General features: G+C 37.6%; 1 protein-coding gene across 2 annotated transcripts in view; it reads right to left on the bottom strand.

The window, feature by feature from the left end:
- Positions 1-2,162: 2,162 nt before the first annotated feature.
- The window catches only part of Kpna4 (karyopherin subunit alpha 4), a 50,492-nt gene continuing 41,024 nt past the window's right edge, over positions 2,163-11,630 (bottom strand). For both annotated transcript variants that reach the window (XM_040752652.1, XM_040752653.1), the window contains exons 14-17: positions 9,110-9,181; positions 7,627-7,789; positions 5,134-5,228; positions 2,163-4,098 (exon numbers count right to left, since the gene is read on the bottom strand). In XM_040752652.1, coding sequence (XP_040608586.1) covers positions 4,000-4,098; positions 5,134-5,228; positions 7,627-7,789; positions 9,110-9,181 — 429 coding nt within the window. In that variant the 3' untranslated portion in view covers positions 2,163-3,999. The remainder of the gene's footprint in view (positions 4,099-5,133; positions 5,229-7,626; positions 7,790-9,109; positions 9,182-11,630) is intronic.

The following is an 11,630-nucleotide window of genomic DNA, read 5'->3' as shown; positions in this document are numbered from 1 at the left end:
GATAAATCATTTTATTCTATAATTTACTAACTCCTACAAATTCCAACACCACTACATGCAAACTGCATGTATATGTACTTTGGGGGTAAGCTGAACTAAAATTTTTGATGCTAATCTTAATGAAAAATTTAGTTGGTACTGTGTGGGACTAATCACTTCTTAAGTATTCCAACTCTGATACTTGGTAGTTTTTTGACATGTAGCATGTACAATGGCCCCCCAACACCACCTGGCATACACACTTTGTACACTACCTTCCTAGCAGAGGGTAGGATCTGTCAATAATGGACAATTACTCTGGGAACAGACCAGAATGAATCAAACTGGAAAGGATTTTGCAACTGTAATAAAGATACCTATTTAGTTAGGGTTTAGTCAAAGGGAACTTACCCCGGGGAATGAGGGACCTGACCTAATCAAGCCAGCCCTTTAAGAGGCACAGGCCTCCCCTGAGATCCGAAAGTCTCCTGGCAGTCTTGAAGCTGCCAGGACTCTACTGCTGTAAGGAAAGAGCTGTGACATGAGCAAGAGCTCTGCTTCAGATGAAACTGTAGCCTGTAAGGCCCTGAGCACAGATCTAGACAACCTTAACTATGTTCCTGACCCACAGAAACTGTGGAACAGCACACATGCCATGCTCTAGGGCAACAATCTTGAGGTAATTAGTTACTAGTCTTAAAAGACAAAACTTCATTTATTTGTAACTTTTTTTGTTGAAGCTGAAACAACAGAGAATCGGAAAAGAGTGTACTGTAAGTTACACTGATGATACAACAAATCCAGTCATTTCAAACTTTAAAGAATTAAGAAGTACCTTCACCTTACCAAGTGTAGTCAAGGTAATCCTAACTAAACTTTGGCAGGTACAACTGAATGATGTGTAGACAGCTTTACATACAGAAATGCTCTAGGTTTGGCCTAGCATATATGGAAAATACCAGTTCCACCACACCAACTACTAATGCCTTTCAAAACTGTGACATATAAGATGGAGACAGGGTTTCTCTGTGTAGCTGGCCCTGGCTGTCCTGGAGCTCATCTTTACACCAGGCTGGCCTCCAGAGACTCTGCACCTGCCTCTGCTGGATTAACAGCATGCACCACCATGTCTGGCTATGATAAACAGTACGTTTTAAAGTGTATTTTAGACTACAGCTACTCACACATCTTAACACAAAAATTTTATTTTTGTAGCACTTGAGAGGGACTTGGTGTCAAAAGTGGCAGTTTAAGAACATGAAAAAATAAGAACATTTAGTTAGACTTATTACTCTATTCCCCCTTATTAATTTTTTGCTAAAATTCAATCAATTTCCTAGATCAATGGAGAATTTTTAAAAAGTTGTGTTTATATGGGACACATTTCAGATATAGAAAAGCACACTACAGAATTCTAGAAAATCAATGCCCCATAGAGATCATAGTTAGAAACAAGTATTTAGACCTTCAGGTAGCCCTTAGAGACATGAATGCTGTTCCCACACATTTTGTTTTAATTCCTGAAGCAAGGTTTCATGACAATATAACCTGGATTTGAACTTGGTGATTCTCCTGCCTGAGCTTTCTTAGAGCTATGACACAATACTCAGGTACCTACCAGCATCTTTATATATGTATATATAACTATTCTGTATAAGTGGCCTATTACAAGCTCGCTGATTACTAAAAAAATAGTAATTATATAAGGTAACACATGCTCACCTTCCCAGAATTCACGCTTTCCGCAAAAAAAAAAAAAAAAAAAAAAAAAGAAAAAAGAAAAAAAGAAAAAAGAAAAAAAAAACCAAAAAACCCAAAACAAAACAAAAAACCCAAACGTCTTTGTATGCAGTCTATCATTTGGAGTCTCATGTTGGCTATGTCAATATTTAAAATATACCTCAAGCAAAATGTTTCTCAGTCCTATTACTTGGGAAGCTGAAGGAAACCTTGGTATCCACAGGGAGAAAGTACAAGTGGAGATGATGTCAACTAACACATTCTGTGGACTGAAATACTAACATGCCCAGAATGAAGTTACAGTTTATGAAATGTCTCATGTTGGATCTAGGAAAAAGGCTTAAGACATACAAGAAGCTAACAGAAGCCACTGAGGTACACTCTAACTTAACATTAAACAGAAAAAGAAATCCACACACTACACACACACCCCATGTAAAACATTGCTTTAAGTTTTAATGTTTATTTCCCCAAGACAGCCTAGCCTGTAGTCTACTTGGATAAATTTTACAAGCTAGTTTTCTGCTGCTTCTAGTTTTAAACTTTAACCATGTTTTTGATGACAAGGAATGCTGCAAAAATACTCTAGTTCAACAAAGAGTTATGATCACAAAATAATTTTTATCCATTCTACAGTGTTTCAGAATTACCAGTTGATTTTTAAACACAAAGTAGATATAGATGCTAATGGTGGCTAACCTGGTATGTTTCTTATAGCAAACTGTTGTTCATGCAACACTTGTGCTCAAAGGGGAAGGCACAGGATTTCCTACAATGAGCCACCTTATAAAGAGTTCTTTTTGTACAAATTAATTTATGACATATTTAATTTAGTGTGCATAACCTCAAAACTGAGGTATTATTCCAATTTATAAAAACCACTTGCATAACTTTTATGCAAGTTTTAAAAATACAAAGTTTTCTCCCTAAAGTGGCTCAAAATAGATTGTTCATGGCTGCCTACATCTAAGATAAAAAGACTCTAAAACAATTAAACAGATTAGGCATATTATTAAAGGTGTTCAAACCATTACTTGATTTGTACATCTACTCAAACCTCTTCATCGGTCTTTATTCAGCAGTACATATGCACCAAATTCCATTTTAGAAGTTTCCATATCATTTTCATAGAAAACAAAGTTTGAAAACAAGTTAACATTTAAACACAGCACGGTATTCTATCACAACTGAAACTTTTCTTCTTTACAGGACTCAACAGAATCTAAAAATGAACTATGCTGTAATTTACCTCATGCAAAGATCTTTATGTTATCTCTGAAAATGAAAAGAATGGCTTTTAAAGCACATTTTATACTATTATGGCAACTTGTGTACTGCAACACAGTCTATTGTGAGGGAAATTTATGATTTTTTTCATGCAAAAATCTACACAAATTAGTTTTGATGATATGGAAAGCTTTTCATAGCATCAAACACTCATCTGGTGCAAATGCACAGGGAAACCTTCCTGAAGTTTTCTGACTTGAGAAGCAACTAAAAAAGCTGTACGTACTAGGTAAAGTAAATAAAACCTAAATTAAAAAAGGGGCAAGGGAAGGTAGAGGGAGAATAGAAAACACAGGCTGCAGAGTAAACCAATGTCTGCTGCTAAACCGGTCTTTGTTTTCATGTCCAGTGTACATTAACACTTGTGTCTCACTTTGATGATCTACTAGGTTTGTTATCAGCCCCCTGAAGGCGAATCAAGCTTGCATGCGTCCACATACAGCACTACAACCACACTCTCGTACACAGTCACTCCAGGACTAGGAGTCTGCTTCATGCGTGAAGAGCCCTAGATTTGAAAGATGAACCTGGCTCTCTACCACGGAGCCAGACATTCATTCAACACTGTCCACTCACACACTGCTTCACAGCAAGGCCTGGGCTCGTCTCCCTTGACTTAGATGGGCATCACTTTTATGCTTACAAGGCTTGATGGTGACAGCGCTTCACTCTCCTCAACTGATAGCGTAAGTCAATGCTCCTTCTCAGGCGCTGAAGACCTGTGACCTGTAGCCCTTTTCTCTCAACCTAAATAAGCATTCATGTCAAGTTCTCCTTACATCGCCACTCATTCTCACTCGCACCCACTCGCCACCTTGACCTCATTTGGGCATTTCCTGTGATTCCAAATGAAATCTTCACATTTTCTCTCCCGATTTAATGCAGCAGCAGCAGATCCCATGAGCCAAGCTTGATGGATCAAACCTTTTATATATATGTGTAAATATATATATGTCTCAGTGCTGCATTGTACCTAACTTCCACAATATCTCTCTAAAACTGGAACCCCTCTGTCGGTACATTGGCAGATGAATTGAAACCAAATGTTCCTCCTTGAACTGCCTCTGGAACAAGGCTAGGGTCTTCATCAATCTGAAGGAAAAGAGAAAGCATTGGGATAATTAGCTGTAAGTAGACAAAAGCAATCACAGTAGACCATATCTAAGTGGTGTACTACCATCCTTTAGAAAGCTGGAATATTTTGTAAACACCTTTCCTTAAGGGATAAGAACAAACAAGAATATACACAATAGAAAGAAATCTTATGGAACAGGACACCGCAAATGGCCTCAGATTCCAAACTGAGAGGGTAAACAGTGGGACTTACTGTAATCTCTCATACTTAGGAAAGCAATGGTACTGGCTTATAACGAACAAATTTCCTATGCTCATCTTGTCTCTTTATCTTATTTGCTTTTAACCATCAATAAAAAAATGACATTTGAAAATATGGACTAACTAATTAAAGTCATAAAGGGCTTAATGCAGTTATACTAGTATTACTAGTTTTGTTGGCTTGCTTTTTTTTTTTTTTTTTTGAGACAGGTCTCCTGTAGGCCAGGTGGCCTTGAATTCACTATGAAGCCAGCCAGACCCTAACTCCTGGTCCTCCTTCTGCATCAGCCTCCCAAGCAGTAGGGATGGATGAGTGCCATCATGCTTGGTGCCGCTATTTTTTGTTTTGTTTAAGGACACGCTAACACTAACGTAAAAGTATGACAATTTAGCTGGTTGGTGGTGGCACGCTCCTTTAGTCCCAGCACTTGGCAGGCTGAAACAGGCAGATTTCTGTGAACTGGAGGCCAGGCTTGTCTACAGAGCAAGTTCTAGTATAGCCAGGGCTATGGAGAAACCCTATCTCAAAAACAAACAACCAACCAACCAAAACCAACAATAACAAAAGTATGAGAACTAGAAAGAAATCACCTTATCCAGTGTAACAAAATTTCTTGTCTTTTTCTAATTGACTTAAACACTGAAATTTGTTTTCAAAGAAAGTGACAATACTGTCCCATCTATGTTAAGTCTATTGTAAAAAAACATACACATGTATATATTCTAGTTTACTATACTCTTTCATCCAGATTTGCTTAGATAGAAAACTAGAAACATATTAAGTATAAGTACATCGTCTGAAGAGAAGAACTGGTCAATGATCTCATAGGCCAATTTGTAGATGTCTTCATTTTCATGATTCTGAAGTTGTTCAATTTTCTCCAGTCCTGCAAGAAAATTATGAAGTTAACAATGGCAATTAATGTGTCAGAAATAACAATAACCTTAAAACACACAATTCCATCTTCATACTGTAAAATTGCTGGGTCTACTGCACTGGTGAGTTCTGAGATTTCATATACAAAGAATACATTTACCTTAATTATTATAGACCCAATGTTCACAAAAACAGGGTAAAAATTATTTTTAACTACTGAACATAGATAAGTACATCTTCCCATTTCTAGCATCTGCCCAGTCTCTTTTGAGTTAATATGTATGAAAAAGAAACTGAAGACACTGGCAATAAATTCCGGGATTCTGTGACACTCACTGAAAACAATCAAGTCACCCACAGTATCTCAGGGGAAGGAGAACTAACTGAACCTTAGTATGTTTACTAAATCATAGGCAGGACAATAAAAAGTACATATATACTAAACTTACTGATCTGCTTTATAGAAGTGATGATTTCAAGAGTGCTGAAATGAAGAGAAGTTACTTTTCCCCATGAAGTATGCCTCTACTCATTCCTGTGTAAGGAAGTTATTTTGGGAGCTTGTCCCAACTTACTCTTGTCTTGGTGTTTCTTCCATTAAAAACTTTAGTTACCACATACAGACCAAGGACTGATAATTTGTTATCTTTACTACTTTATAGTTTCATAAACATAAAATTCAAATGCCTGCATAATTCCACAAGGACATTTCAAAAGTCTCTAAAACGCAGACTACCGGAGACACAATCATTACTTGCCTCTTCCAGTAACAAACAGTATCTTGGGGTCTAAGAAAGCTTATGTCCCTTCCCCACCAAGCACCACCGCCTCACAAAATCACTCTGGAGCCTGCTGTCCTTCCACCATCCACTATGAACTTTGCTAACTGGTCTCTATGCCTCCTTTGTCCAAAGGCCCCATGTGCCAGACATCCATCTGAATATCCGCTTAGACAAAGTGCACCATGGGCCTGTCATTCTTTATGGAAGAATCCACTGAAATTTATAAAACAGACTCCTTATCACTAGTAAGACAAACAATGATCAAAAATTCTTTTTTTTTTGGTTTTTTGAGACAGGGTTTCTATGTATTGTTTTGGAGGATGTCCTGGAACTCACTCTGTAGACCAGGCTGACCTCGAACTCACAGAGATCCGCCTGCCTCTGCCTCCCGAGTGCTGGGAGATCAAAAATTCTTGAAATTTTAATATATAAAATTACTTTAGTCATGAAAAGTTTATATGGTAAATCAAATTGGAAAATGATTTTCTTACCATGGTTTTACTAATTGGTTTTCTATCCTATTCCCTCTGTCCTCCTCCCACTCTGACGGTCACTACACTCTTCTTTCTTCTGTGTCATGTCAGCAATTCTGATACGCCTGTTTACTATTGCATTAGTAAGATAGCACTCAATACATGTTTTCAGGGATGGGAGACACAGACTGGAGACTGAGCACAGTGCTTCAAGCATACCAGCAAGCACTCACAGAGCCAGGGTCCCAACGCCTATTTCTTACTGCATTAGTCCTCCAGTTTCTAGGTTCTCCACTTTTATAGGTTCTTCTACTCTTCCATTCAAGTTCCAACTTGAGTCAGCTCTGTAGACCAGGCTGACCTCGAACTCACAGAGATCCACCTGCCTCTGTCTCCTGAGTGCTGGGATTAAGGGCATCGACACTCAAAGTTTCCTCAGCCTAGATGTTAACTTTAAGAGTTAAAAAGTATTGTGTTGTTCACATTCTAGGTGGCTCTGATCGGAAGCCAGATTTGGTGACTATTGCCTTGCAGAATAAAGTATTTGCTGTTTGAAAAAACTCTTGACTTCCTAGGGTCTGGTCACTGGTTGCTTCTTGAGCTTCAACTCAGGGCTGCTGCCATCTCATACTCTGTGATTCAGCAATACTAAATTATTTATAATTTGCTGAATGCTATTTCTCACCTCAGACTTTGCACATGTTGTTATCTCTGTCCAGAACATTTTTGTCCCTTTTTAATTTATAAATCCTTATTCATTGCTCACAATCCAGCTCAGCTGTCATTTCCTGCTTCTTCCAGAATGGATTAGGTATCCCATTTTGTTGTACATTTCTTAACCACCAAGCCGTCTTGCCAGCCTTGTTGTACATTTCTATTAGGGTAATTAGCACACTAAATCAGTTCATATCATATTTCTTTTAAGTCTAAACTACATGCCTTGGGGGGCTGTTTTGTTTACCACTGTCTTCCTACTACCTGAGCAGGGAGGGTACCTTCACTATTCAGCAACAACTCAGTTACCTAAGAATATACAGACTAGATATACAGAATATAGTATACTTCATTGCTACTTGATTACCTATGATAGAAAATCCAGAAATCGTCACAAAGAGAACATTAAAATGCAAACAATACCTCATTATAAACTTACCGCCACATTCTTCTATGAGATTGGCTATGGTTTCTGCTTCATCTTCAGCCATTTTTAATATATTACTTAGTCCATCAAGTACTACTTGCACAACTTGTGCATCTTTTACAGTCAGCAGATTGCAAAAAGGTGGGATGACATTTTGTTGGATAAGATAGGCCACCTAAAAAATAGGGACACCATGAATTGACAAAATAAGGGTCAACTATTTATTTATAACTGAAATAATGTTGGCTTCCAAACTAAGTATGAAAACATGAACTCCTCTCTCCCATGTTAGTCAAATTCCATTATTAATCAATAACTTCTTTTAATGTAGCAAGTTTATTTTCTAAAATTTAGTGGGGGTGTGTGTAACTAAAGTGAAAACTCAACTTCATATTATATAATATTCTTTGTCTATAAAAAGTACCTTTACCCAAGATCCTTTGCCTCTTAAGAAATGATAACTCAACCAAGAGAATAACACTATGATTGTTCTAGTAACAGTCCCTACTGGCTTGCTCCACACTGTGGTGCTTAGCATTCTGAATGAGATGAGAGGTTATTTTTCAAGACATCAGGTGTACTAACTTACCACGCTACTCTGCATTCCCATGGGGTGGGGTCCTCATTAAACTTGGAGCTCAACATTGTTCACCCAAGCTGGAAGATCCCCGTCTCGCACTGTCCACAGTGCTGGAATGACAGGTGTACACAGCAACACCTGGCTTTCACATGGGTACAGGTCCTCATGCTGTGTGTAGCGAATGTTCTTTCCTACAGAGCTATCTCCTTAGCACTCATGTTTGCATGTAAATTGAGTTTTTTAATAATGAATTATCAGCTGCCACTGGCTCCTTATTTACCTTTATTACTTGTCTTATGGACAAGCTCTTGAGAACTTCAGCGTCAGTGCAGTCTAAGTTCTGCTATTTACGGTACTCGTTGGGACATGCTAATGTGCCTCTCACATTCTTTGCCCTGTTTTCTAGTCCCAGCTATGTGACTGAGTTTAATTTCTCCTTTGCTTTTCTGCTAGTCAATTTGTTTGCAGTTATTCATTTTTTTTTTTTGGGGTTAGGAGAATTGCTAATGTGATTTCTCTCCACCATATGATTTAGTGGGTAACACTTTGATATTCATAAAGCTACAGGTTCAATACCCAGCAATGTAACCACTAGAAAAACATGTCTTTCCTAAGAAACATGAGAAAAGGAAGTCAAGGACACACGCACGCACACACACACAACGCACACACCACAGAACAGAGTTTGGAGGTGGATCTCAGTGGGAGAGTACAGGCTCAGTATGGGCTCGATCTTCAGCATGTGTGACTGGCACGCACACAAGGACACAGAGCTCATACACAACCTAAAACCAAAACCAACCCACAAAATACAGTATTCTATTATTTTACACAATGATTCACTTAAACATAAAGATATAATTACCTATACAGTTATTTCTACTGGTTATGAAAATAATTAAAAGTTCAACTTACTTGGTCTTTCCTCCCACTAATTGTTAAGTTACTTATGGCCCAAGCAGCTTCTTTCTGTGTGCCAAAATCTCCCTTAAAAACAAAACACAGCGAAAAGAATACAGGGTAAATTTGAAAAGAGATTTCCTAAAATGTTTTTTCAGTTGCTTATTTCTAAGTTCATACATGTGTAATTTTTATTTACTGATAAGTCTTGAACCACAACCAATCCATTCTGAAGAAATAAAAATTACCTTGTATGAACTCTCTGGGTGGGTGGGATGACAATATTACTATTCAAAATCAGAGTAAATAAAAGTCAAATGCAATTTCATTAAAAAAAATACAAACTGAAAACCTTTTTTAAAAAGGCACATGTAGATTCCAGTAATCTCAATTGAGATTCTACCAGAAAAATCATTTAATAATGTACATCTTTCCACATATTGCTATAGCATAGTAATAGCCAAAAAGCAGACTCAGTTAACATTTTCAGCAGGTATATAATTAATACAGTAAATTTTCAAAATGAAATAATAAACTAAGTCATTAAAAATCAAGGCTAGAAGCCTGGAAAGAATGTTATATTAGGAAAAAAAAAACTGTATACAAGTAATTAAAAGCCCAGAGACAGATATTGGGGCTAGTGCTGAAGATCAGAGAAGCAAAGCAGCCAGCGACTAGCTCTGACCTCTACCTCAGACTGAAGGCGATCCTGTCCTCATTTCATCTCCAGAGAGCTGCTCCTAAGACTCACGGGATGCTGAGTGAGGCCCTGAGCTGGATTAAAGGTGCACAGCACCATCGCCCAGCCTCTATGGCTAAGCAGTGTGGCTGCTGGGATTAAAGGTGTGTACCACCACTGCCTGGCCTCTATGGATGTAGCTAGCCTTGCCTTCTGATCTTCAGGTAAGTTTTATTAGATCACAAACAAAATATTACCACAAAACATTTATAAATAACAAATCTAAATTAGAATGGAAATGAGACATAAGGAAATCTAAGTGAGGGAGATAATGGTGCAGAGGCGAAAGGGAATTATGCAGCAACATTTTCGTATTTACCAGTTATGCTAAACTGGGGAAAAACAGGGTCTGCATAGCTAGCCCAGACCAGCCTTAAACTTCATATCGTACTGTGTCTGCCTGAGTACTGGCATGACATTACCATGGCCCACAAGCTATTCTTTAAAATAACAGTGAAACTCAGAAACAACTTAAATGACATCAATAAAAGATTGATTAAATGTCCAATCAATAGGATAGGTGAGTGAAATAAGAAACAAAAATTTCTCATTCTGCAGTCTACAAAAAGCTTAGGTACCCCCCAAAAATGAAAGGATAGAAAAAAGTATTCCAAGCAAACAGTGTTAGGAAGCAACCATGTGTTGCCATCCAAATATCTGTCAAAGTAGATTTCAGTCTAAAACTAACCAGAAGAGACAAAGAGGGCATTTTCATTGTAATCAAGGGAACAACTAACCAACAAGACATTACTATTCTAAACATACATGCACCACAGAAAGGACACTACTGGAATTGAAGAAACAGATTAACACCAAGCCCAATAATACCAGTAAGTAATTTCTAGTATTATAGATTTCCTCTCACTTTCTCCACAGATATAACATCTGAATAAAAAATTAACAGGAGGAACTTCAATATTAAATGTCACTAAACATCAAATGGACCTAACAGATTATCTATAGAATATTCCACTCAAACACCATTGAATGCATTCTACTCAGCAGCCCATGGAAGCTTCTCTAAAACAGACCATACCCACAGACACAAAACAAATCTTAATTCAGAAAAACTGAAATAAATTCCATGTTATAGTCAGAAAACAAAATCTATAGTAAACAAATCTCTAGTAGGTATATAAATGCATGGAGATTAAACAATTTATCACTGAATGGGGTAAAGAAGAAATAAATAAAAAATTCCTGGAACTAAATGAAAAAACAACAAAACTTCTGCAACATATTAAAGGCAGCTCTAAGAGAGAAATCTAATGCCCAAGTTCCTACACTGAAAAGTCAGAAAGAGCACACATAAATGGCTTAATAGCACAACTCAAGTATTTGGAAAAACAAGAACAAATCAAACCACAATCAAAAAAAGATTTAATGAAACAGAAACAAAGAAAATGCAAGGAATCAATTAGTGAACTGGTTCTCTGAGAATACAAACAAGATTGACAGACCCTTAGCCCAACCAACCAAGAGATGACCCAAATTGGTCCAGGGTGGTGGTGGTGCACACCTTTTAGCAAAGGCAGGAGGATCTCTGGAGGCCAGCCTGTCTACAGTGAATTCTAGGACAGTCGGAGCTATTACAAAGAGAAGCCCTGTCTCAAAAAATAACAACAACAAAAAAGAGATGACCCAAATTAACAGAATCAGACATGAACACAAAAACATTACAACAGACACCAAAGGAATGCAGGTGTTAAAAATCTGTACTCCATTAAGTTGGAAAACCAATAGAAATGGGGAAATTTCTAGACTCAACCAAAACTGAACCAAGAAGTTAACAACTTA

Source organism: Mesocricetus auratus, unplaced genomic scaffold (assembly GCF_017639785.1).
Source record: "Mesocricetus auratus isolate SY011 unplaced genomic scaffold, BCM_Maur_2.0 Super-Scaffold_100009, whole genome shotgun sequence".
NCBI classification, from domain to species: domain Eukaryota; kingdom Metazoa; phylum Chordata; class Mammalia; order Rodentia; family Cricetidae; genus Mesocricetus; species Mesocricetus auratus.
Note: the sequence above shows the minus strand (reverse complement) of the source record. Positions and strands in the feature narration are given on the sequence as shown.